This window comes from Passer montanus, unplaced genomic scaffold (genome assembly GCF_014805655.1).
Source record: "Passer montanus isolate IOZ18808 unplaced genomic scaffold, ASM1480565v1 scaffold89, whole genome shotgun sequence".
Taxonomy (NCBI): Eukaryota; Metazoa; Chordata; class Aves; order Passeriformes; family Passeridae; genus Passer; species Passer montanus.
The window spans coordinates 2,517,126-2,542,380 of record NW_024374256.1 but is presented as its reverse complement, the minus strand read 5'-3'; the positions used below and the strand labels follow the sequence as shown (position 1 = coordinate 2,542,380).

At 67.1% G+C, this 25,255-nt stretch overlaps 1 protein-coding gene across 3 annotated transcripts; it reads left to right on the top strand.

Annotated features, from left to right (window-relative positions):
* Positions 1-25,255, top strand: COL16A1 (collagen type XVI alpha 1 chain). Of its 3 annotated transcripts, none has more exons than XM_039733788.1 (71): positions 1-142; positions 1,366-1,471; positions 3,451-3,513; positions 3,629-3,746; positions 4,912-5,035; positions 5,117-5,392; positions 5,471-5,551; positions 6,696-6,827; positions 7,786-7,839; positions 9,758-9,793; positions 10,169-10,195; positions 10,404-10,466; positions 10,622-10,663; positions 10,749-10,793; positions 10,985-11,020; positions 11,169-11,231; positions 11,336-11,380; positions 11,470-11,565; positions 11,676-11,714; positions 11,958-12,002; positions 12,627-12,662; positions 12,849-12,965; positions 13,046-13,081; positions 13,164-13,199; positions 13,276-13,365; positions 13,449-13,496; positions 13,612-13,647; positions 13,736-13,789; positions 14,038-14,154; positions 14,227-14,262; positions 14,349-14,456; positions 14,534-14,638; positions 14,724-14,777; positions 15,058-15,099; positions 15,183-15,218; positions 15,347-15,400; positions 15,468-15,536; positions 15,621-15,665; positions 15,749-15,775; positions 15,844-15,909; positions 15,996-16,049; positions 16,132-16,185; positions 16,261-16,314; positions 16,394-16,438; positions 16,519-16,635; positions 16,868-16,903; positions 17,013-17,087; positions 17,194-17,238; positions 17,512-17,556; positions 18,553-18,606; positions 18,709-18,762; positions 19,110-19,163; positions 19,291-19,335; positions 19,424-19,477; positions 19,557-19,592; positions 20,719-20,781; positions 20,891-20,962; positions 21,530-21,583; positions 21,670-21,714; positions 21,912-21,956; positions 22,057-22,110; positions 22,190-22,243; positions 22,331-22,381; positions 23,132-23,221; positions 23,313-23,348; positions 23,467-23,511; positions 23,594-23,782; positions 23,889-23,955; positions 24,051-24,227; positions 24,876-24,953; positions 25,033-25,255. In XM_039733788.1, exons 2-71 carry the CDS (start codon positions 1,396-1,398, stop codon positions 25,233-25,235), a joined length of 4,818 nt encoding a protein of 1,605 aa, XP_039589722.1. In that variant the 5' UTR covers positions 1-142; positions 1,366-1,395; the 3' UTR covers positions 25,236-25,255. The 3 variants fall into 3 exon arrangements, with proteins under 3 accessions (XP_039589722.1, XP_039589720.1, XP_039589719.1); XM_039733786.1 differs by lacking the exon at positions 1-142 and adding an exon at positions 396-498 and having other exon boundaries at positions 13,452-13,496; XM_039733785.1 differs by lacking the exon at positions 1-142 and adding an exon at positions 396-498.

Genomic DNA, 25,255 nt, shown 5'->3' with positions numbered 1-25,255 from the left:
GCCGCGCCATGGAGGAGCATCCTCGAGGGACATCCTCCTTCCGTGGGGACACACGGTGCCACCACTGGTGCCAGCTCCCGGTGCCCTCAGCTCCCTGCGGGGAGGAAGAGCCGCTCCACAGGGGTGGCAGGCCGGGAATGGGGTACACCCCCCCCGGGATTGGGGTTCCCCTCTTCTGGGGCCCGGAGAGGGGAAGGAGGGTCGGGAGGGAAGGAAGGCGCTGCCGGGGGAGGCGCCGGGGGAGGAGGAGGAGGAGGAAGAGAAGAAGGGCGGGGATGCGAAGGCGGCCCCCCCGGTTTGGGGAGAGGAGGGGGGGGTGGTGCGGAGGGCGGGCAGCGCTTGGGGGGCGGCTCGGGCCCCCCCCGGAGGGAGGCGGGGAAGGCGGCGGGGGCGGCGCGGCGGCTCCCGGTGTCCCGCGGCGGAGTTCCCGGTGTCCCGCGGAGGGGTTCCCGGTGTCCCGCACCCCCGACAGCGCCGTCCCCGCCGAGCCCCGCGCAGGTGAGCCCCGCGCAGCCCCGCAGCGGGGGCGGGCGGAGCCCGGCGGGGCCCGGCCCTGCGGCGGGACGGGACCGGACGAGGGGGGGATTCCCCGTTAATCACCGGGGTTAATCACGCCCCGGGGCCGCGGGGACCCGCCGGTGCGGAGGGAGCGGCGCAGGGAAGGAGGAGCGAGCGGGGGGAGCTGCGGAGGGAGCGGGGGCGTGCGGGGTGCGGAGGTGGCACGGGGGGCGGGCGCGGGCAGTGCCAAGGCCAGCGGAGCCGGGTGGCACCTCAGGGGACAGCCGGGGAAGGGGTTGTGGCTCGGGACAGGGGGGAGCCTGGGCAGAGCTGGGGGTGCGAGAGAGCCCCGAGCGGGCAGGGCAGGGGCGGCCCCGCTGCCGGGGGCTGTGCGGGGTGAAGGACGGGATGGATGCACGCCCCGCTCTGGCAGCAGCCCCGGAGCCCAGCGTGTCCGGTCTGTCCCGGCCCCGGGCCCGCCGGCAGCCCCGGCTTGCCTCGTGGCAGGAAGCAGGAGGGAGGCCAGGTCGGGGTGACCTGCGGGGACACCCCGGGATCCACGCGGGAGCGGGAGATAAAACGGGAGGGGTGAGACCTTCGTGGGTGGGTGCCCGGTTCCACTCTGGGGAACCTCGGTCGTTGCATTTCTGAATGTTCAGGGTAAATCCGGCTGCTGGCCTTTGACACCCAGGGATGCTGAGGCTGGGGGTGGGTGTGGAACAGATGGATGGGGGCCACACTGACCCCCAAAACACCACCGAGCCATGGCCAGGAGTCAGCACCACTCCACGCTGGTGCCTTTCCTGCTGTGGGCAACCTCGCGGGCCGGTGCCCACCAGGTGCCCACTCGGGGTCTCTCCCTTGCAGGTGCGGGCCCTGAGCTCTGCCACGGGCACCATGAGGGGTCTCTGGGCCCTGGCCCTCGCCGGGCTCCTCAGCGCCTGCCAGGGCAAGGAGCCGCTGCCAGAGGAAGGTGAGGACCACGGGGGCTTGGGAGCCACCCCGCTCCTCGCCCGTCCCTGTCACGGCTGGCTCAGACCAGCGGTGGCAGAGCAGAGGTGGCCGCAGACAGCGGGGGCTGTGCCAGCTCCCCACGAGCCAGGAGCGGAGTGGTGGCTCCGGGCTGAGCGCCGGGGCTTCGCTCAGCATCCCGGGCGGGCAGGGGGCCAGGGAGAGCGGAGCCGAGCGAGAGGGAGCCAGAGGGACACCCGACACCGCCCCTGCAGCCCCGGCCGTGGGCAGGGACGGGGCTCGGCCCCTCTGCGGCCGGGGCACGCTCGGTGCCAGCTGGAGCCGGGGCCGGGCGGGGCAGGTGAGCCCGGGCTGCCCCGGGCAGGGTGAGGATGCACAGAGCTCCCGAGGGAGCCGGGGAGAGGTTTGGCCGTGACCCACACCATGGTGGAGGGCTGGGGGGTGTCCAGGACTCCAAGGGGACGATGGCTGAGGTGTCCCCGGCCGGGTGTCCCCGACCTGCGCGGGGGTCCCGGTGTGGATGAGCCCCGGGCTCCGGGGGAGGAGCCGCTGGAAGCGACACCGAGGCTGCAAACTCGGCCCGGGTCTGCCCGGCAGGGGACACTGTCACTGTCACCCGCTCCTGCTGCCCGGCACTGTGTGGCCTCGCATGTCCCGGCCTCCCCTGAGGGACAGAGGGTCGGACAGGCGAGATTTTCCCTTCCCAGGGCTGGGAGAGGCTTCAGGGGGACGGCACTGGGGTGATTTGTGCTCCTTGGTGTCCCCTGCCCCGCGGAGGGTGATGGCAGCGCCGGCGGGAGGGGACTGTGCCCCCGGCTGTGACATTCACTGCTGTGGCACTGTCTGGGGTCCCCAGGCCAGGGCATGTCCCCGTGGTCAGTCTGGGCCACAAGCCACGGCTGTGCCAAGCTCTGGGACAGAGGTGGGCAGGGGCTGGGGGGGTCAGAGGTGGGAGAATCTTTGGTGCCCATCCCGCTCCAGAGCCGGCCTGTGTGGAGACAAAACAAATCCCTCCCTCCCTCTCCCCTTGTTTACTCCTTTATCTCGCACCTCCCAACATCTGGCGCATCTGGAGCGGCTCGGTGCTGCCGGAGCCGTGATTTATCCCTGCAAGCAGCAGCGGCACCCCCGTGACCGCTCCTGCCGCGGCATTTCCTGCTTGTCCTGCTCCTCAGCCCCCTCTGGACCCTCGCGCCTGTCCCCGAGGGCCACCGGCCCTGAGCGGTCAGCGCCGTGGGGCAGGGAGGGACAGCTCTCGGTGGCACTGTGGGTGTCCCTGGCACCCGTCCGAGTCTCCTGATGCTGATTGCAGCCGCGGGGCTGTCTGCAGGCAGAGCAGAAGAGCTGGGGAAAGCATTTCACCTGTGGGGGGCAGCAGGGCCAGCTCTGTCCCTTCCCAAGCTCTGTCCCTTCCCAAGCTCTGTGCCCTCGGAAGCTCTGCCCCCTCCCGAGCTCTGTCCCTTCCCAGGCTCTGTCCCCTTCCGAGCTTTGTCCCCTCCCAGGCTCTGTCCCCTCCCGAGCTTTGTCCCCTCCCGGGCTCTGTCCCCTCCCGAGCTCTGTGCCCTCCGGGGCTCTGTCCCCTCCCGAGCTCTGTCCCTTCCCAGGCTCTGTCCCCTCCCAGGCTCTGTCCCTTCCCGAGCTCTGTCCCCTCCCGAGCTCTGTCCCCTCCCGAGCTCTGTCCCCTCCCGGGCTCTGTCCCTTCCCGAGCTTTGTCCCCTCCCGAGCTCTGTCCCCTCCCAGGCTCTGTGCCCTCCCGAGCTCTGTCCCCTCCGAGCTGCTCCTGGCGCATTCCAGCCTCGCTCCTCCTCGCTCCCAGGAGCGGGGTTTGCTTGGTCTGCGCTGCCTCGGGGGGTTAGGGCTGGCTCCTGGCAGCACCCCGAGACCCTCCCGGGCTTGGGGAGCTCTGTGTGGTCCCCCCCTGCTTGTCCCACCGCGCCTGGGGACACCGCAGTGACAGTGATGTGCTGCTTTGCCTCACAGGGGAGCTGTGCCCGCAGCTCTGGGACGAGGATCTGGTTGGGGACAAGTATGAGAACGTCACGGGTAAGGAAAGACCCTCTCACGGATCCCCTGACCCCCCAGGATGGGCTCTGCGACCTGCCTGGGGACTGTCACCTGTCGCAGGGCCAGGTCTCACGTGCCCTGCTGTGTCCTGCAGGTTTTAACTTGGTTAAGAGGTTCGACCTGCTGAAGATCTCGTCGGTCAAAAAGATCCGCAGCGCCCGGGGGCCGCTGGTGCTGCGCCTGGGCACCGTGCCCCTGGTCCAGCCCACGCAGTGAGTGGCCCTGGGTGGCCCGTGAGGTGGCCCTGGGTGACCCTCAGGTGACCCAAAGCTCCTCCAGGCCACCCCCAGGTGTAAATTTGGGGTCTGGGTGGAGCTGGGTGGGCTTTGCCCTCGTGCCAGGGATGCCAGGCAGCTCTGTGTCACCTCTGGGGACACTGGGGACCCCGAGGCTGTCCCAACACCTTTCTCCTCGAAAGCAAACCTCGCTCTGCTGGGTGGTGGCCAAACCTTGGGCAAGCAGGGCTCTGTGGCTGCTCTGGGGCTGCTCTAGGGCTGCTCTGGGCAGGGTCCAGACGAGCTCCAGAGGCTCTGAGCAGGCACTGCTGGGTGTGTGGGGCTGCTGGGGGGCACAGGGTGACTGGCCCTTGTCCCCTCAGTCGCTGGTGCCCACGGTGCCAGGGCTGGCAGGGACGCTGCAGCGTGGCAGGGTGGGAGCAGATCCACATCCTCGGGAGCTGCTCCTGCAGGAAATGGCTGCGGCGTGTCCCCACATTGCCCCGGGGCTGGCACGGAGCTGTGCTGGGCATGGGGCTCTCCAGAGGGCCAGGAGATCCAGCCTGGGCAGCCAAATCCTTGGATGGCTTCGGGAAGGATGGGGGAGGCTCCAGGCTGGTGTTGCTCTTGGCCGGGGGCATCCCAAATGCAGCCTTGGGGGGTCTGGAGTTGGGGACAGCCCAGGCTGTGAGGTCCTGTGGGTGCCCACCCACCTCAGTGCCCTGTCGGGGTGTCCCCGTGCCCCACGGGGAGCAGAGGGCACCGCTGGCCTTGTCCCAGTCCCCATCCCTTGGTCCAGCTCCAGAGCAGTGGTTTGGAAAGCCGCGGGTGTGGAGCCGAGGCTGGCAGCGGAGCAGAGCCCGGAGCAAATGTTTCCAGTGGTTTGCTGGGCTGTGGGAGAGCTGGGAAAGGCTGCCCAGCCGCCTCGGGGATGATGGATGCATTTCCTGGCTGCCCTGGGACAGAATTTTGGGATAAGAGCACGGCCCTGGGCGCTGCAGCCACACCAGCAGAACCCACTGTGGCGGCATCTGGGGTGCCACCAGTGGGCACAGATGATGGCAGGACCCACGGGGGGGCTGCTGCCACCTGACAGTGCCCTGTGGGTGGGTGCCACCCTCCTCGGTGCCACCCCCAGAGTCCCCAGCAGCTGTCCCCACAGGCAGGTGTTCCCCCGGGGGCTGCCCCCCACCTTCACGCTGGTCCTCACCTTGCTGCTGAAGAAGAACAGCACCGGGCAGCACTGGTACCTCTTCCAGGTCACCGACCGGCAGGGATACCCCCAGGTACGCCCCGGGGGTGAGGCGGGACACCCGGGAGCAGCCCGGAGCCGCGGCTGAGCTCGGCACCGTCCCCTCTGTGCCCAGCTCTCCCTGTCCGTGCACGGCCCCGAGAGAAGCCTGGAGTTCCAGGCGCGGGCACCGGGTGCCACCTTCGTCAGCGCCGTCTTCGCGGGCAAGGCCGTGGCGTCGCTGTTCGACGGGCGCTGGCACAAGGTGGCGGTGGCCGTGCAGGGCCACGCCGTGTCCGTGCACCTGGACTGCGCCTCCATCTCCTCCAAGCCGCTGGGGCCGCGGCGGGCGCTGGCCCCGGAGGGCAACGCCTTCCTGGGGCTGGACGCCGTGCGTGGCACCCCGGTCCGGGTGAGTGCCCCGGGGTCAGGGCGGCGGTGCCCGCGGGGCCGGGGCCGCCCCTGACCTGTCACCCGCGTCCCGCCGCAGTTTGACATCCAGCAAGCCCAGATCTACTGCGACGCCGAGCTGGCCAGGCAGGAGGGGTGCTGCGAGATCTCGGCCAGCGGGGTGAGTGCCACCGAGTGCCCCTGAATGCCACCGAGTGCCACTGAGTGCCACCGAGTGCCTCTGACTGTCACTGAGTGCCCCTGACTGTCACTGACTGTCACTGAGTGCCCCTGAGTGCCACCGAGTGCCCCTGACTGTCACTGAGTGCCCCTGAGTGCCACCGAGTGCCCCTGACTGTCACTGAGTGTCCCTGAGTGTCCCTGAGTGCCACTGACTGTCACTGAGTGCCACCGAGTGCCACCGAGTGCCCCTGACTGCCACTGACTGTCACTGAGTGCCCCTGAGTGCCACTGAGTGCCACTGACTGTCACTGAGTGCCTCTGACTGTCACTGAGTGCCACCGAGTGTCCCTGAGTGCCCCTGAGTGTCCCTGAGTGTCCCTGAGTGCCACTGACTGTCACTGAGTGCCTCTGACTGTCACTGAGTGCCCCTGACTGTCACTGACTGTCACTGAGTGCCCCTGAGTGCCACCGAGTGTCCCTGAGTGTCCCTGAGTGTCACTGACTGTCCCTGAGTGCCACTGACTGTCATTGAGTGCCCCTGAGTGCCACCGAGTGCCACTGACTGTCACTGAGTGTCCCTGCGTGTCCCTGAGTGTCCCTGAGTGCCACTGACTGTCCCTGAGTGCCACTAACTGTCATTGAGTGCCCCTGAGTGCTCCTGAGCACCTCTGAGCACCCCTGAGTGCCCCTGAGTGTCCCTGTGTGCCACTGAGTGCCCCTGAGTGCTCCTGAGTGTCCCTGAGTGCCCCTGACTGTCACTGAGTGCCCCTGAGTGCCACCGAGTGTCCCTGAGTGTCCCTGAGTGTCACTGACTGTCCCTGAGTGCCACTAACTGTCATTGAGTGCCCCTGAGTGCTCCTGAGCACCTCTGAGCACCCCTGAGTGCCCCTGAGTGCTCCTGAGTGTCCCTGTGTGCCACTGAGTGTCCCTGAGCACCCCTGAGCATCCCTGAGTGCCCCTGAGTGCCCCCACCCCAACCCCGACTGCACCCTGGAACTGCCCTCAGGGTTTTCCCCCCCAAGGGAAACTGAGGCTCAGTGAGGGCAGGTCGGTCCCCTTTGTGTCACCGCCTCGTGTTTCGTGTCCCCACGGCCCCGGCTGTCCCCCGGCCGCCTCCCCGTGACCCCGCTGTGTCCCTGCAGTGCCAGACGGAAACGCCCAAGACCCGGCGGCAAGCGGAGCAGATGCAGAGCAGCAATCTCATCGAGATGGTGCCGCAGCCCGAGGGCAGGGTGTTCACCCGCTGCTTCTGCCTGGAGGAGCCGCTGGGCAGCGTGAGCTCCGGCAGAGCCACCCCGGCCCCATCCCGGTCCCATCCCGGTCCCATCCCGGCCCCATCCCGGTCCCATTCTGGCCCCATCCCGGCCCCATCCTTGTCCCCATCCCCATCCCGGCCCCATCCCAGTCCTGTCCCCATCCTGGTCCCATCCTGATCTGCATTCTCACCTCTGGGCCTGTCCTGGTCCCTGTGTCCATCTCCACCTCCATCCTGGGTCCCCATCTTTTCTCTGTCCCCATCTCCATCCCCATTCCCATCTCCATCCCATGCCCATCCCAGTCCCATCCCTGTCCCATCCCAGTCCCAGTCCCAGTCCCAGTCCCAGTCCCAGTCCCATCCCTGTCCCATCCCAGTCCCATCCCAGTCCCATCCCTGTCCCATCCCAGTCCCAGTCCCTGTCCCAGTCCCAGTCCCTGTCCCAGTCCCAATCCCAGTCCCAGTCCCAGTCCCAGTCCCATCCCTGTCCCATCCCAGTCCCATCCCAGTCCCATCCCTGTCCCATCCCAGTCCCAGTCCCTGTCCCAGTCCCAGTCCCTGTCCCAGTCCCAATCCCAGTCCCAGTCCCAGTCCCAGTCCCATCCCAGTCCCCATACCCCTTGCTCCAGCCCCTGGAAAATCCCTGTCTCACTTTTTCCACCCGGTGGGAAGCTGGAGAGGGAGGTGTCTGTGACCCGAGGGGACAAGGACAGGAGTGCCCCACCTGGGGAGGGAGGTGTCTGTGACCCGAGGGGACAGGGACAGGAGTGCCCCACCTGGGGAGGGAGGTGTCTGTGACCTGAGGGGACAAGGGACAGGAGTGCCCCACCTGGGGAGGGAGGTGTCTGTGACCCGAGGGGACAGGGACAGGCAGGTGCCACCGCTGCCTCCTCCCTGGGGAGGGATTCCCGCACGGGGAGCTCCCAGGGCTGGGATGATCCCGGCAGGAGCCGCCACGTGCTGCTCCCTCCCTGCAGGAGCCGGGCAGAGCCTCGGGCAGGACCACGCTGAGGGACGAGCCCAAGGCCAAGGTGAGCGCGTCCCCGCTTCCCTCCCAGCGCCACCCCAGGGTGCCACCCGCTGTCCCGGACCCAGGCTGGCTCTGTGCCTGCCACATTTGGGATCTGCCAGGGCTGCAGGGACGCGGGAGGAGCGGCTGCTCCGCTCCCCCGAGCAGGGACCGAGGCCCCACGGGCTCCGTGCTGCCGCTGGAGCCATCCCAGCTCTGGCCAAGGGCCTCTTTGTTCCTGCGAGCGTCTCCGGAGCGCTGCCAGCGCTGGGGAGCCTCCCCAGCGCTCCCGCTCCTCATCCCTGAACCTCTCTGGGATCCCTCATCCGCCACGGGGGCGTCCCAGGGTGCGGGCCATGGGGACACAGCCACATCTGGTGTCCCAGTGCCCTGGGGTGTTTGGCTCGGCAGAGCCGTGGGCAGGGCACGGATCCGCGGGGACACGGGCCGGGAGCTGGCACCTCCCGTTTGCCTCCTCCGTGCAGGGATTCCCTGTGCCCAGGGAGCTGCGGGGGGATCCCCGTGGGTGTGGGGGGCTCAGGGGAGCGGGGCAGGGGCTGTGGGGGCTGTGGGGTTTGGGCTATTGTGGGCTTTGGGGTGTTTTGGGGTTTGGAGTGTTGTGGGGTTTGGGGTGCTGGGGGATTTAGGAGTGCTGCAGGGTTTGTGAGGGCTGTTGGGTTTGGGGTGCTGTAGGGTTTGGGGTGCTCTAGAGTTTGTGGGGCTGTGGGGTTTGGGGTGCTGTAGGGTTTGGGGTGCTCTAGGGTTTGTGAGGGCTGTTGGGTTTGGGGTGCTGTAGGCTTTGGGGTGCTCTAGGGTTTGTGGGGGCTGTGGGGTTTGGGGTGCTGGGGGATTTACGAGTGCTGCAGGGTTTGTGAGGGCTGTTGGGTTTGGGGTGCTGTAGGGTTTGGAGTGCTGTAGGGTTTGGGGTTCTGTGGGGTTTTGGGTTCTGTGGGGTTTGGGGTGCTGTTGGGGTTTGGGGTGCTGGGGGATTTACGAGTGCTGCAGGGTTTGTGAGGGCTGTTGGGTTTGGGGTGCTGTAGGGTTTGGAGTGCTGTAGGGTTTGGGGTTCTGTGGGGTTTTGGGTTCTGTGGGGTTTGGGGTGCTGTAGGGTTTGGGGTGCTCTAGGGTTTGTGAGGGCTGTTGGGTTTGGGGTGCTGTAGGCTTTGGGGTGCTCTAGGGTTTGTGGGGGCTGTGGGGTTTGGGGTGCTGGGGGATTTACGAGTGCTGCAGGGTTTGTGAGGGCTGTTGGGTTTGGGGTGCTGTAGGGTTTGGAGTGCTGTAGGGTTTGGGGTTCTGTGGGGTTTTGGGTTCTGTGGGGTTTGGGGTGCTGTAGGGTTTGGAGTGCTGTAGGGTTTGGGGTACTCTGGGGTTTTGGGTGCTCCAGGGTCTGGGGTACTCTGGGGTTTGTGGGTGCTGTGGGATTTGGGGGTTCTCTGGGGTTTTGGGATGCTGTGGGGTTTGGGTTCTGTGGGGTTTGGGTTCTGTGGGTTTTGCCTGCTCTGCAGTTTGGGGTGCTGTGGGGTTTGGATGCTGTGGGGTTGGGGTTCTCTGGGGTTTTGAGTTCTCTGGGGTTTTGAGGTGCTGTGGGGTTTTGGGTGCTACAGGGTTTGGAGAGCTGTGGGGTTTTGGGTGCTCTGGAGTTTGGGGTGCTGTAGAGTTTTGGGTGCTGTGGGGTCTGGGGTGCTATAGGGTTTAGAGAGCTGTGGGGTTTGGGGTGCTCTGGGGTTTGTGGGGGCTGTGGGGTTTTGGGTGCTCTGGAGTTTGGGGTGCTGTAGAGTTTTGGGTGCTGTGGGGTCTGGGGTGCTATAGGGTTTAGAGAGCTGTGGGGTTTGGGGTGCTCTGGGGTTTGTGGGGGCTGTGGGGTTTTGGGTGCTGTGGTTTTTGGGGTGCCACGGGCAGGGTGTGGAGCTGCCCCAATCTTCCATCCCCGTCTCTTGCAGTGCCCACCCTGCTCGCCCCAGCTGGCACCAGGAAATGTGAGTGTGGACTGGCACGGGGACCCCGAGCTGGCCGGGCTGGCTGTGAGCTGCGGGTGGCAAAGGCCACCGGGGCGCTGTCACCAGCCCCCCACGACCCCACAGCTCCTCCCGGCCCTGCAACATCTGGAAGGCCCCTGATCCTTTCCAGATGTGGCCCCATTCCCACAGCAACCGCTGGCAGGGGGGTGGCAGGCCATGGGGACACCTCGTGCCCCACGGTGGCACTTGGGGACAGAGCGCAGGGACAATGGGGACTGTGGTGGGCTCAGGGCTCTGCTGCTGCCACCTTGGGGACACCTTGGGGGACACCTTGGGGACACCTTGGGAACACCTTGGGGACACCTTGGGGACACCTTTCCCTTGTCTCCACAGGTCACCCTCGGCCCCCCAGGTCCAAAGGTTGGTTTGTCACCCCCCAGGACACCCAGAGCTCCAGCAGGAACGTGGGAATGCTGAGCCAGAGCATCCCTGCCAGGAGCCGGGGGCACACACGGGGACGTGGGGACACCCTGTGGCTGTCAGCCTCCCTGTGCCCGTTTGTCCCCCACCCTGTGGCCGTTTGTCCCCCTCCCTGTGCCCGTTTGTCACCCTCTCCCCTCTCTTGCAGGGCACCAAGGGCGAGCGGGGCCTGCCTGGCACTGCTGGTGGCAAAGGGGAGAAGGGTGACCGTGTGAGTGTCCCTGTCCCTGCTGTCCCTGCTGTCCCTGGCCTGTCCCCTTCTGCTGGGGGTCACTCCCTGGGGGTTCCCCCGCACACAGGGTCCCTCCCTGGGGGTGCCCCTGTCCCCAAACCCCCCCTGTCCCTGAGCCACCTCCCCCCCCACAGGGCATGGACTGTGTGCGCACCCACCCCGGCGGCCCCGTGCAGGTGAGACCCCCCAGACCCTCCCCAGGGCCCCCTCCCTGTGCCTGCCTCCCCTCTCACCTCCTCCTCCTCCTCCTCCTCCCCCCAGTGCGCCGAGGGCCCGCGGGGTGAGAAGGGGCAGCGTGGCCAGGTGGTAAGTGACACTGTGGGGACACTGTGGGGACACTGTGGGGGTCCCCCTGCCCTGGGCTGGGGCGGGGGGTCCAGCTCTGCGGGTCCAGCTCCGTGTGGGCACGAGAGGAGCAGGGGGTGACCCTGCACGAGCCCACCCGGGCACCCCCAGGAGCCCACCCGGGCACCCCTTTGTCCCTTTTTCCCGTGCAGGGACTCCCGGGCCCAGCTGGCACCGAGGGGCAGAAGGTGAGTCCAGCCCACCTGGGGGTCCTGGCATGGCAGCAGGGATGGTGGCAGAGGTGCCAGGACCTGCCAGTGCCAGCCTGGGTAGCTTGGGTGACACCACGGGTGACACCACGGGTGGCACCACGGGTGACACCTGTCTGTCCTGCAGGGCCAGAAGGGTGAGAAGGGCGACGGGGGACTGCAGGGCAAGCCGGGGCGCCCTGGGCGTGATGTGAGTAGTGCTGGGGGGTACCTGGGCACCCCCTGGGCACCCCTGGGCACCCCCCCAGGCCAGGGGGGCACAGGAGCTTTCACACCCCACTCCCCTCCTGGCAGGGCCGGCCTGGAGAGATCTGCGTGGTGGGACCCAAGGGCCAGAAGGTACCTGGGGGTTTGGGGGTGACGGGTGGGACACGGGGCACCTGGTGGCACTGCCAGCACTGCCACACCCCACCCGATGTGTCCTCCAGGGTGACCCCGGCATCGTGGGACCGGAGGGGTTGGCTGGTGAGCCAGGACCCCCGGGCAAGCCAGGCTCTCCAGGGGTTGGCATTCCAGGGAAGCCGGTGAGAAACCTGTGCCAAGGTGGTGTCCCCATGGTGGGCACTGCCACAGGAAGGGCAAGGTGCCACCCCACAGCCAGAGCTGGGCTAACACCACCCTTTGTCCCTTTCAGGGTGACCCCGGTGGCCCCCCAGGGCCGAAGGGACAGAAGGTGAGTGCAGGGAAAGGGGTGCCAGGTGCCCCCTGTGCCCAGAGCAGGCCTGGCAGGGCATGGGGGCTGTGCTGGGAATCCCATCCAGACCCGGAGCCACCAGGGCTGAGCCAGAGCCACCAACAGCTCTGGGTGGCCCACGGACCCGGCTTGGGGGGCAGGACACCCCCGGGGGGACAGGGGTGTCACCCGGGGCTGAGGTGTCCCCTGGCTGAGCTCAGCTTTTCCCATCTCTGGCTCCAGGGCAGCCCGGGAGCTCCTGGACCCGGAGGATCGCCTGGGACACCCGTGAGTAGCAGAGCCAGAGCCAAAGCCGGGGTCAGCGCCGGGATTTTGGCTCGGGGTCGGGGCTGCTTGGCCGGAGAGGGGCCGGGATCAGAGCCCGGGAGCTGAGAGGGCTTTGGGAAAATCGGAGTTGAGAGGGCTTTGAGAAAAGCGGAGCTGAGAGAGCTTTGGGAAAAGTGGAGATGAGAGAGTTTTGGGAAAATCAGGAGTTGAGAGAGCTTTGGGAAAATCAGGAGATGAGAGAGCTTTGAGAAAAGCGGAGCTGGGAGAGTTTTGGGAAAATCAGGAGCTGAGAGGGCTTTGGGGAAAATCAGGAGTTGAGAGGGCTTTGGGAAAAGTGGAGCTGAGAGGGCTTTGGGAAAATCTGGAGTTGAGAGAGCTTTGGGAAAATCAGGAGCTGAGAGGGCTTTGGGAAAAGAAGGAGCTGAGAGGGCTTTAGGAAAAGCAGGAGTTGAGAGAGCTTTGAGTAAAGCAGGAGCTGAGAGGGCTTTGGGAAAAGCGGGAGCATCACTGGGGACCGGGATCACCCCGAGACGGGGCTGGTGGCCAGCTGAGGGTGCTGGGTGGCACTGCTGGGGCACAGCGTGGCCTCCCTGGAGCAGCCCCGTCCCCACTTTGCTCCCGCAGGGTCTCCCCGGAGTGCTGGGGCCGAAAGGAGACAAGGTGGGTGCGGTGACACGGGGGTGAGGTGACACGGTGGCTGCCGTGACACGGGGGTGAGGTGACACGGGGGTGAGGTGACACGGTGGCTGCCGTGACACGGTGGCCACGGGCACATCCCCCGGCCCTGGGGCTGGCTGGGACATCCTGGGGGCCACCGCCCTGTGTGTCACTGCTCCCCCCGGGCAGGGCGAGCCGTGCGAGGTGTGTCGCGCTGTCGCCGAGGGGACGCTCGGTGCCATCGGCATTCCCGGCACGCCGGGGCCGCGGGGAGAGCCCGGAGCGCCCGGCAGGGACGGGGTCTCGGTGAGTCTGAGCCCGGGCACGGGGGGCACAGCGGTGTCACCTCAGCAGCCCTGATGTTCCCTCTGTTTCCCCCTCCCCAGGACGCTCCCGGCCCCGCGGGACCCAAAGGGGACAGGGTAGGTGACACGGGCCTGGCTTGTCCCCACCCGGAGCTGGGGGGACACCGAGCAGCGCCCAGCTCCCGCTTTTCCTTCCCAGGGCGATCCCGGCATCCAGGGGATGAAAGGGGACAAGGTGAGTGTGTGACCCTCCCTGCCACCCCCCGCTCGGTCGCTGCAGCCCCCTGAGCTGTCCCCTGCCGCCATCCCAGGGGGACTCGTGCCAGCCCTGCGACCTCCGCGTCCTCGCCGCGCTGCGCCGCGGCCCCGCCGAGGGCCTCGAGGGGGAGCCGGGGCTGCCGGTGAGTGGCGGGGCGGGACCCCCCTGTCCCGGGGCGGGGTGACACCCTGGGGTGCTCCGGGCAGTGACCGTGAGGGTGTCCAGCAGGGCCAGGTGGGGCTGTCCGAGCTGGCCGGGATCAAAGGTGACAAGGTGAGTGACCCCCGCCCCCCTGCACATCCCGGGAGTGGCTGGATCGTCCCATGGGGGTGGGCTGGGCTTGGCTGATCCCGAGCCTAACTCTGATCCTGGCCCTGCTCCGTTTCAGGGGGACAGTGGCCAAGTGGGACCCACGGGCAGGCCGGTGAGTGGGGACAATGTGGGGGCTCGGGGGTGTCAGAGCCGGGTTTTGGGGACTGTGGTGTCACCTGTGCTGTGGATGCTCCGTGCAGGGAATGCCGGGAGAGAAGGGAGACCCTGGTGTGAGGGGGCTCAAGGGAGAGAAGGTGAGTGTGGCACTGGGGACAGCCGTGTCCCTGTCCTGTCCCTGTCCCTGTCCCTGCCCTGTCCTGTCCCTGTCCCTGTCCCTGTCCCTGTCCCCGTCCCTGTCCCTGCCCTGTCCCATCCCTGTCCCTGCCCTGTCCCATCCTGTCCCTGCTCAGACCTGGCCATGCGACACCGCTGAGGTGAGGGGGGACACGGAGCCGTGTCCCTGTCCCCAAGGCCACCTGCCAGCCGGGCTGTCCCCCTGCAGGGCGAGCAGTGCGGCCAGTGCCCTCCCACGCCGCAAGCCCTCCAAGGGACGGCGACAGTGGTGGCAGTGCCGGGGCCACCGGGTGAAAGGGGCGCTGGTGGCGCCCCGGGCAGAGCGGTGAGTGCCCCCCGTGCCCGCCGTGCCCGTTTTTGGGGGGATCCCCCCTGACCCTTCTCTGCCTTTCCCCAGGGCAGACCCGGCGCGGCTGGCGACAAGGGACAGAAGGTGAGAGCGGCTCGGGGCGGCTCAGAGGGCGCTGTGACCTCTCCGTGCCGTGTCCCCGTGCCAGCTTTGTCCCCTCTCTTTGCCAGGGCGACGCTGGCAGCCCCGGGGACCCGGGCACGCCGGGCATGGCCGGTGTCCCGGGGCTGCCGGGTGAGCCTGGCATCAGGGGACCAGCGGGCCCCAAAGGCGACAAGGTGAGGACAGCCCCGCGCTCTGGGCAGCCCCGCGGTGTCACCCGCCCCTCCACGCCTGTCGTGTCCTCTCCCCGCAGGGAGAGCCGTGCGAGTCCCTCCCGGACATCCCGGGGGGCATCCCGGGAAGAGCCGGGCCCAAAGGAGAGCCGGGCCCGCCGGGCACCGGCCAGCCGGGCAGACCCGTGAGTGTCCCCTCCCCGTGTCCCCTCCCCACGGGCACAGCGCCCCGTGGCACCGTGTCCTGGGGGTGACCCCGCTGTGTTCCAGGGCAAGCCGGGGCTGCCGGGGGTGCAGGGTCCTGCCGGGCCCAAGGGGCTGCAGGTGAGTGGGGTGCAGGGTGTGGGGTCCTGGGGACACCTCCGTGGGGTCCTGGGGACACCTCTGTGCCCCTCTGTGTCCCCAGTGGGGTTCTGGGGACACCTCCGTGCCCCTCTGTGTCCCCTGGGTTCTGGGGACACCTCAGTGCCCCTCTGTGTCCCCTGGGGTTCTGGGGACACCTCCGTGCCCCTCTGTGTCCCCAGTGGGGTCCTGGGGACACCTCAGCGCCCCTCTGTGTCCCCTGGGGTTCTGGGGACACCTCCGTGCCCCTCTGTGTCCCCAGGGTGAGCCAGGACCGCGGGGGATCGGCCAGCCAGGACCACAGGTGGGTGTTGGGGTGCCTGTGCTGTCCCCTGCTGTCCCACGCCGGGTGGCCCTGGTGCCTTTCACACTCTCTGCTTTCCCCAGGGTGACCCCGGCAGCGCCGGACCCCCCGGCCCCCCTGTGAGTAGGGCTTGGGGTGGGGTTTTGGGGTGCCCAGCCCTGCGTGATGGGGTCACACCCCTGCCAGCCCCCTGTGGCGCCTCTGGGGACAGCGCTGTCCCCTCCCCGACACCCTGTCCTGCCCCCAGGGCCCCCCCGGACCGCAGGGACCCCCGGGGATGGCAGCGGAGAAAGGTGCCAAGGTAAGGGAGTGCCCCCCCGCCCTCTGTGCCCCCCGTGCTCCCCACTCCTGCCCTCCTTCCTCCGCAGGGATCTCCGGGCCCCAAAGGTGCCACGGGACCCCCTGGGCCACCCGGGAGCAGCGTCACAGGGCCACCGGTAGGTCGTGCCCTGGGGGGTGGGCGGTGCCACCCTGCTGGCACCTCCACCCTGGCGCTTTCCTCACCCTCCTCTTCCTCGCAGGGCCCCGAGGGGCAGCGGGGGCTCCCCGGCTCCAGCGGGCAGCCGGTAGGTGTGGGGATGTGGGGGTGGCACGGTGGGTGGGGGGCACCGGGGATGCCCTAACGCCCATCTCCGTTTTCCTCTGGCAGGGGGAGAAGGGTGCCCAGGGAGAGAAGGTGAGTCGGGGTCCGGGTGGGGCCGCGCCCCCCCAAACCCGCCCTGCCCTCACCCCTTGTGCCCGCAGGGAGACCCCGGCGAGTGCTCCTGCCCCCCCAGCCCCCGCCAGGACCCCAGCTACAACGGGATGCCGGTGAGTGCCACCCCCCCCGGCACTGTGCCACCCTCACGGGCACCCCCCGGCCCCGTTTCACCCCCCCGGGGGTCTCTCGCCCGCAGGGAGCGCCAGGATTGTGGACCGGGATGTCCTGGCAGCCCCAGCCCGGCCCGCAGGTCGGTGCCACCCCACTGTGCCCCTGCCACCCCCTCACCCCCCACCCCTTGCCTCTCTCTGATGGTTTTTGGGGTCTTGCAGGGCCCCCCCGGAGCTCCCGGCCCCCCCGGGCCGCCCGGTGCCCCCGGTCGCCAGGTGAGGGATGGGGCAGGGGAGCGGGGCCCACGCTGAGCTTTCAGGGCAGAGTTTGAATATCCCCCCGGGATTTAGGGAATGCCGGGACACAACGGCCTGCCCGGGCTGCCCGGACCGGCTGGAGACCTGGTAGGTGGTGCCACCTCCCGTGGCAATGTCCCTGTCCCCGCGGCGGGGACAATTCCCTCCATCCCTCTCTCTCCTCCAGGGCCCTCTGGCCGTCATGGCTGAGAGGAACATCGAGGTGCTGAAGGTGAGAGGTGGGCATGGGGTCACCCTCGTGCCCTGGGCACCCTCGGGGCACCCCTGACTCCCCTTTCCCCCCCATTTCAGACGCTCTGCGGGGACTGTGCCCAGCTGCAGGCAGCGCTGGAGGCTCCCGCGGGCGTGGAGGGGGAGAAGGGGGATGGCGGCATGCCAGGCGCCCCTGGCAGCGAGAACTGTGCCAGGGTGAGTTTCCCCACAGCTCCGGGTGGGGATTTGGGTGCCCGACACCCCCTGGGTGTGCGGGGTGGGGTTGGAGAGACGGCCCCGAGTCGCGGGGAATTGGGTTTGGTGGCAGCTGGGGGAAGCGCCACCCCCTGGGGACACTGGGGGTGCGGGCACAGCCCCAGGGGGATCCCGGGGGGTGGGACAGGCTCGTCCCTTGTCGCAGCTGGGTGACCCCGCGGTTCCTTTGCAGTGCTTTGCGCAGTTCCCGCGGGCGGAGGAGGCTCGGGTGAGTGACAGTCCCGCTGCCACCCCAGGGACGCTCCCTGCGGGGCACCCAGGACTGTCCCCCAGTTTTGGGGAGCTTTGGGGTGCTGATGTGTCCCCACCGCGTGCAGGGTGACAGCCCTGACTGCGCGGGTCACCCCGGGCTGCCGGGAGCGCCGGGCATCCCGGGAGAGAGGGGAGAGCAGGTGGGTGAGCCCCAGCCCCTCTCCGTGCCCCCCAACCCTTCCCGGGGGCTGTGGCACCTCCCGTGCCGCTGTCCCCACCTCGCTGTCACCCCCATCCCCTCCCCAGGGCTCGCCAGGGCTGCGCGGACCCCCAGGACCACCCGGACCCATCGTGAGTACCCCTGCCCGGGCCGGGGGGGGTCGGGGGGCTCGCAGCCCCTCCAAGCAGGTTGCCAAAGGGGCCTGGCACCCTGCCCCGAGGCAGAGGGCCAGGCGAGGCACGGGTGTGACACGGCACGGCACGGATGTCCCCGCTGAGGCCGGAGGAGGAGGTGACACCGCTGCCAGCCCCGAGGCGGAGCGGGAGCTCTGTGGCACCCCCAGGGCTCAGGCCGGGCTCCCCAGCGCCTTTTCCGAGCTGTGACCTCCCTGTTTCTCCCCTCAGGGCCCCCCAGGCTTCCCCGGAACGCCGGGCGCTCCCGGACTGCCCGTAAGAACGCAGCACGGCTCCGCTCTGTGCCCTCGTGTCGCTGCCGCTTGGTTTGGCCGTGTCCCCTGTCGCTGTCCCCGCCGGGACAGCCGCGGCGCAGCCCCGCCCCCCCTTCCATCCATCTCCATGCTGCCATTCCCGCTCCTCCCTCCCAAAGCAGGGGGTTCCGGCGGACCCGGATTTGGGGGTGATCTCCCTCAGCTCGGGGACCTGGTGGTGGCACTCGCCACCTGCTGGGTCCCCTCGGCGCCGTTCCGGGTGTGCCAGGGAGCTGCCACCTGGGCCGGGTGACAGCCACAGCTCCCCTGATGTCACCAGGGACACCCTGGTGGGGACCAGCAGGATCCTGGGCTCCTCCTCCTCTGGGCGCTCCTGTGTGGTCACTCAGCCTTCATCTCCATCTTCATGTCCATCTTCATCCTCACCTCCATGCCCGCGCTCCTGCTGCCGCTGCTCGCTCCCCACAGGAGCTGGTGGTGGGGCTGTGCCGGCGGCTCCCGGAGGATCCTGCGCTCCTGCTCGTGTCCCCCTCGTCCACTAATGTCACCGTCACCCCGGGGCCTCTCCGGGGCTCTCGGGGGCTCTCTGTGGGCCGTGCTCTGCGGTGTGCCAGCGTGTCCTGTCACTCTCTGTCACCTCGGCACCGCGTCACCCCACTAACCCACCCCGGAGGTCCCCGTGGCGCTCCGGGCTGTCCCCGTGTCACCCTGGGAGGACGGGGGGCACCAGGCTGGAGCTGAGGGCTGCAGCCAGAGCTGGGCACCCCACGCAGCCCCCCCAGGGCTGAGATTTCCGTGGCACCAGGGTTTGAGTGTTCCCACCGCGCCTGGGCACTGCCCCCAGTGCCTGCAGGGGTGGAGGGAGCCAGGCAGGGTCCCCGCAGGCTGGCAGAGGTCACAGAGCCCAGGGGCCGTGCCCAGGTCCTGCTGGAGGCGGGCACAGCCTGGGAGGGGCTGTAGGAGACCCCCCTGCATCTCCTCTCTTCTCCCCACAAAGGGTCTGCAAGGGGAACGTGGCCCTGCGGGGCTGGCCGGAGCCAAAGGGGAGCCGGTGAGAGCTGTGGGACTGGGGGACAGGGGGACGCTGGTGGCTCTGGGGGGTGGCACTGGCTGGGGCGCTGCAGGGGCTCAGTGTCATCATTGTCACACACAGGGACCTCCAGGACAGCCTGGCTACCCCGGGGCCACGGGGCCCCCCGGCCTTCCTGTGAGTACTGGGGGGAACAGGCAGCCCCTGCCAGCCCCCCTGCCCCAGCCCTGCCCCAAATCCCAGCCCTGTGGCAAGTCCTATCCATGCCCCAAATCCCAGCCCTGTCCCAAATCCCAGCCCTGCCCTAAATCCCAACCCTGTGACAAGTCCTGTCCATGCCCCAAATCCCACCCATGCCCCATATCCCACTTGTACCCCAAATCCCATCCCTGTCCCAAATTCCACCCGTGTCCCAAATTCCAGCTGTACCCAAAATCCCACCTGTACCCCAAACCCCCCTTACCCCAAACCCTCCCCATACCCCAAACCCCCCCGTACCCCCTGTCCCCCCTGTCCCTTCCCAGGGCATCAAAGGCGAGCGAGGCTACGTGGGTCCCCCCGGCGAGAAAGGGGAGCTGGTGAGTCCCTCCTGGCCCCGCTCTGGGGGCAGTGGGGCTGGGGACTGCCCCAGGTGCCCCTCTCCATGGGCACTGGGGCTGGCACCTTCCAGCCCCCTCCCCCTGACCCTATTCCCTTCCTTCCCAGGGACCCCCCGGCCTGGACGGGCTGCCCGGTCCCGTGGGGCCAGCGGTAGGTGCCCACCCTGGGGCTGTGGGGAGCGAGGGGGTGGTTGGGGGGTTTTGGGGTGCTCCCACCACCCCATCCCATCTTTCCACAGGGTCCCAGGGGCGAGCGTGGGCTCCCGGGAAGCGCCGGAGAGAAGGGGGACCAGGTGAGTGTCCCCAAAGGGGACAGGACCCCCAGGACCCCCCTGGGCTGTGGGGTCCAGCTCAGCTCCTGTCTCTCCTCAGGGTTTCCAGGGCCAGCCTGGCTTCCCGGGACCACCGGTGAGTAAATCCCACTGGGAATTCTGAGTAAACTACACTGGGAATTATGCGTAAACCCCACTGGGAATTCTGAGTAAACCCCACTGGGAATTCTGAGTAAACCCCATTGGGAATTCTGAGTAAATCCCACCAGAAATTCTGAGTAAACCCCACTGGAATTCTGTGTAAATCCCACTGGGAATTCTTAATAAATCCCACCAGAAATTCTGAGTAAACCCCACTGGAATTCTGAGTAAACCCCACTGGGAATTCTGAGTAATCCCACCAGAAATTCTGAATAATTTCCACTGGGAATTCTGAGTAATCCCACTGGGAATTCTTAATAAATCCCACCAGAAATTCTGAGTAAAGCCCACTGGAATTCTGTGTAAATCCCACCAGAAATTCTTAATAAAGCCCACTGGGAATTCTGAGTAATCCCACTGGGAATTCTGAGTAATCCCACTGGGAATTCTGAGTAATCCCACCGGGAATTCTGAATAATTTCCACTGGGAATTCTGAGTAATTCCACCAGGAATTCTGAGTAAATCCCACTGGGAATTCTGAGTAAACCCCATTGGGAATTCTGAGTAAATCCCACCAGAAATTCTGAGTAAACCCCACTGGGAATTCTGAGTAAACCCCATTGGGAATTCTGAGTAAATCCCACCAGAAATTCTGAGTAAACCCCACTGGAATTCTGTGTAAATCCCACTGGGAATTCTTAATAAATCCCACCAGAAATTCTGAGTAAAGCCCACTGGAATTCTGTGTAAATCCCACCAGAAATTCTTAATAAAGCCCACTGGGAATTCTGAGTAATCCCACTGGGAATTCTGAGTAATCCCACTGGGAATTCTGAGTAATCCCACCGGGAATTCTGAATAATTTCCACTGGGAATTCTGAGTAATCCCACTGGGAATTCTGAGTACATCCCACTGGGAATTCCAGCACCCTGGGAGATGGACCCCATTCCTGGCCATGTGTCCCCGTGTCCCCACAGGACAAGGGGTTCTACGAGGGGGACACGAGTGGGGTGACAATCAGGGAGCAGCCCCAGATCCCATTAAAAATAATCCCATTAAAAGAAGCCAGGGATTTACGGGCTGGGATCCCCCTGCACTCCACACCCCTCTCCTCTGTAGGGCCCTCCTGGTTTCCCGGGGAAGGTTGGTCCAGCGGGGCCACCAGGGCCTGCGGCAGAGAAGGTGAGTGCCAGGGACGCGTGCCAGCGGCGGTGGCTCCGTGTCCCCGCCTGTCCCCGGGGCCGTTCCTGGCTCTGTGGCCGGTCCTGCCCGTGACTCTGCGGCTCCGCAGGGCAGCGAGGGCGTGCGAGGCCCCGCGGGGATGCCAGGGCCCCCCGGGCCCCCCGGACCCCCGGGAATCCAGGTAAGACCCCCCCCCTTTGTGTCACCCTTGGGTGCTCCTGGGAGTCTGCTGGCTGTTCCCATTCCCAGGGACCTGTTCCCATTCCCTAAGCAACTATTCCCATTCCCAAGGATCTGTTCCCATTCCCAAGGATCTGTTCCCGTTCCAAGGGACCTGTTCCCATTCCCAGGGACTTGGTCCTATCTTCAAGGATCTGTTCCCATCCCCAGGATCTGTTCCCACTGCCAGGGACCTGTTCCCATCCCCAGAGACCTGTTCCCATTCCCAGGGGTCTTTTCCTATTCCCACTGACCTGTTCTCATCTCCAGGACCTGTTCCCATTCCCAGGGACCTGTTCCCATTCCCACTGACCTGTTCCCATCCCCAGGGATCTGTTCCCATCCCCAGGGATCTGTTCCCATCCCCAGGACCTGTTCCCATTCCCAGGGACCTGTTCCCATCCCCAGGACCTGTTCCCATCCCCAGGGATCTGTTCCCATGGCTGGGGCTCCCTGAGCAGGTCCCTCGGGGACCCCCAGAGCCCCCCAGTGCAAACCTCCCTCTGTCACTGTCACCTTGTCCCCACAGGGCCCTGCTGGCTTGGAAGGACTGGATGGCAAGGACGGCAAGCCAGGGCTGAGGGTGAGGCTCCGGATCTCCCCGGGTTTTGGGGGGGCAGCCCCCCTGCACCCCCAGAACACCCCCAACCCCTGTCTCTCTCTCCCCAGGGTGACCCCGGTCCCCCCGGGCCACCAGGGATGATGGGTCCTCCGGTGAGTGACAGCCCTCCTTGTCACCCCTCCCCAGTGCTCCGTGCCTGGCAGCCAAGCCGGGCTCCCCCGAGCCAGGACTGTCCCCTGATGTGCTCCTGGGGACACCGAGCGCGGGTGGTGGCCCTGGACCAGCCCTGCAGGGTCGGGGTCACCTGGCAGCACCCTGGGACCCCCACCCAGCTCTTTCCTCTCTCCAGGGCTTCAAGGGCAAGACAGGACACCCAGGGCTGCCAGGACCGAAGGTGGGCCGTGGTGACACTGCCTGGGGACGTCCCCAGGGACCTCGGGCCTGGCAGGACTGTACTCACCGCTGTCCCCGATGTCCCTTCCTCCTTTTTCTAGGGTGACTGCGGCAAACCCGGCCCCCCAGGGAGCACGGGCCGGCCGGGAGCCGAGGTGAGCGAGGGCTGGGGGACCCCTGGGCACCCCCTGGTCACCACCCCCTTCCTCCTCCTCCTCACCTTGCCTTCCTCAGGGTGACCCCGGACCCATGGGACCCCAAGGCCGGCAGGGACCCCCAGGGCCCATCGTAAGTTGCTGCCCCCGTGATGGGGGGATCACAGCGGGGGGCAGGGAGTGGGGACACCTCCCGTGACCCCCCTGTCTCTGTCCCCAGGGTCCCCCTGGCAGCCCGGGACAGCCGGGTCCCGCTGGCCTCGCTGGGGTGGTGAGTACTGCCAGGGCTGGAGCCCTCGCTCCGGGATTTGGGGTGGGGATGGGCAGGTTTGGGATCCCCTGATCCCGATGATCCCAATGCTCCCGATGCTCCCGATGCTCCCGATGATCCCGATGCTCCCAATGATCCCAATGCTCCCAATGATCCCAATTACCCCAATACACCCGATGCTCCCGATGATCCCAATTATCCCAATACTCCCAATGCTCCCGATGATCACAATGATCCCAATTATCCCAATGCTCCTGATGCTCCCGATGCCCCTGATGATCACGATGATCCCAATGCTCCCAATGCTCCCCATGATCCCGATGCTCCCAATGCTCCCGATGATCCCAATTACCCCAATACACCCGATGCTCCCAATGCCCCTGATGATCCCGATGATCCCGATGCTCCCAATGATCACAATGACCCCAATTATCCCAATACTCCCAATGCTCCCAATGATCACAATGATCCCAATGCTCCAATGATCCCAATTACCCCAATACACCCGATGCTCCCAATGCCCCTGATGATCACGATGATCCCGATGCTCCCAATGCTCCCAATGCTCCCAATGATCCCAATTATCCCAATGCTCCTGATGCTCCCGATGCTCCCGATGATCCTGATGATCCCAATGTTCCCGATGATCCCAATTATCCCAATGTTCCCGATGATCCCAATTATCCCAATGTTCCCGATGATCCCAATTATCCCAATTCTCCCGATGCTCCCGGTTCCTCCTCCCCGCAGGGGCTGAAGGGCGAGCGCGGCTCCGTGGGCGAGCGGGGTCTGCCAGGAATGCCAGGACAGCCGGGACCCCCGGGACACCCGGGACCGCCGGTGAGCACAGCAGGACCCTGTGGGAACCTGGGGACCTCGGGGGTGGCCCCGTGGTGTCACCACCTCACGCTGCCCCTCTTTGACCCCGCAGGGAGAGCAGGGACCGGACGGGCCCGTTGGGAAGGAGGTGAGCAGGGCTCTCTGGAGCTTTCCTGCCCTGCAGGACACGGATTTTGTCATCCTCTGGCCTGGCCGGGCTGTCCCCAGGGTGGGGACATCCCTGTCACACTGCTCCTGTTTCCCAGGGACCCCCAGGAAAACCGGGCATTGCGGGCCCGGCCGGACAGAAGGTGAGGCTGTGCCACCTGGCAGTGCCACCACGGTGTCCCACAGCTGTGCCAGCACGCCAGGACTGACCTTTGCTGTCCGCAGGGTGACGCTGGAGCCCCCGGCGAGCGGGGGTACCCCGGGGAGAAGGGCAGAGCCGGAATGCCCGGGGGGCCGGGCAAGAGCGGCTCCATGGGGCTCGTGGGGCCGCGGGGACCCGCGGGAGAGAGGGGACCCCCGGGCTCGCCGGGCCCCGTGGGCAGCCCCGGCCTACCGGGACCCCCGGGCATGATGGTAAGGACATCGGTGGCCGTGTCGGGGGGCAGGACGCTGTCCCTGCGGCCGTGTCCCCTCGCGTGTCCCCTCGCGTCCCCTCGCGCGTCCCCTCGTGTCCCCGCAGGGAGATGTGGTGAATTACGACGAGGTCAAGCGGTTCATCCGCCAGGAGCTGAACAAGATGTTTGACGGTAACGGGCAGGGGGTGGCGGCGAGGCCCGGGGACCGTCGCGGTGTCCCCGCCCTGTCCCCGCACGGCGGCTGAGCTCGGCGCGTGTCCCCGCAGAGCGCATGGCGTACTACACCTCCCGGCTGCACTTCCCGGTGGAGATGGTGGCGTCCCCGGGCAGGCCCGGTCCCCCCGGGAAGGACGGGCTGCCCGGCCGGCCGGGACCCCCCGGCTCCCCGGGGATGCCGGGGCAGATCGGCAGAGAGGGGCGGCAGGGCGTGCCGGGCATGCGGGGTACGTGCTGCTGCCCGCGGCATACCCGGTGTCCCTGCGGTGTCCCCGGGCTGTTCCTGGTCTTCCTGCAGTGTTCCCAGTGTCCCTGGGGTGTTCCTGGTGTTCCTAGGATGTTCCTGGTGTCCCTGCGGTGTTCCCGGTGTCCCCGGGATGTTCTCAATATTCCTGGGGTGTTCCCAGTGTCTGCAGCACCTCCCCGGTGTCCCTGGGGCATTCCCAGTGTCCCTGCAGTGTTCCCGGTGTCCCCGGGATGTTCCCGCTGCTCCTGGGGTGCTCCCAGTGTCCCCATCATCTTCTCAATGTCCCTGGTGTGTTTCCAGGACATTCACAATGTCCCTGGAACATTCCCAGTGTCCCTGGGGTATTCCTATTGTCCCCATCACATTCCCAGTGTCCCTGGAGTGTTCCAAGTGTCTCTGGGTGCTCCCAGTGTCCCCATCATGTTCTCGATGTCCCTGGTCTGTTCCCAGTGTCCCCAGGACATTCCCAGTGTCCCCAGTCCGTTCCCAGTGTCCCTGGGACGTTCCCAGTGTCCCTGGGTTATTCCCACTGTCCCCAGTTCATTCCCAGTGTCCCCAGTTCATTCCCAGTGTCCCTGGCACTGGGACGCCGTGGCTGTGCCAGGTTCTCACCCCTCCTCTCCCCCAGGTGAGCCGGGTGCCAAAGGCGAGAAAGGCGAGAAGGGCGTGGGGCTGATGGGGGACAGCGGCCCCCCAGGACCCCCAGGTGAGCCCCCTCCCTCCGCCCGGCCCCCAGCCCCACCCTGCCCTTTGCTGCCACCCTTCTTCCACCCCGTCTCTTCCAGGTCCCCAAGGGCCACCGGGCTACGGCAAGATGGGTCCCCCGGGCCCGGTGGGGCAGCAGGGCATCCCCGGCATCCCCGGCCCCCCCGGTGCCACGGGGCAGCCGGGCAAGACGGGGCACTGCAGCCCGGCCGAGTGCCTGGGGGCCGTGCCCGTGGAGCAGCCGCTCTTCCAGCCCAAGAACGTCAAGGGTCCCTTCGGCTGAGCGCCCCCCGCGCCCCCAGT

Bases quoted from the DNA above. Each gene is read 5' to 3' on its own strand.
- COL16A1 (XM_039733788.1), top strand. From the start codon at position 1,396: ATGAGGGGTCTCTGGGCCCTGGCCCTCGCCGGGCTCCTCAGCGCCTGC. The intron at 7,840-9,757 runs GTGAGCGCGTCC...CGTCTCTTGCAG, and splicing joins GGGACGAGCCCAAGGCCAAG to TGCCCACCCTGCTCGCCCCA. The intron at 21,584-21,669 runs GTGAGGCTCCGG...CTCTCTCCCCAG, and splicing joins ACGGCAAGCCAGGGCTGAGG to GGTGACCCCGGTCCCCCCGG.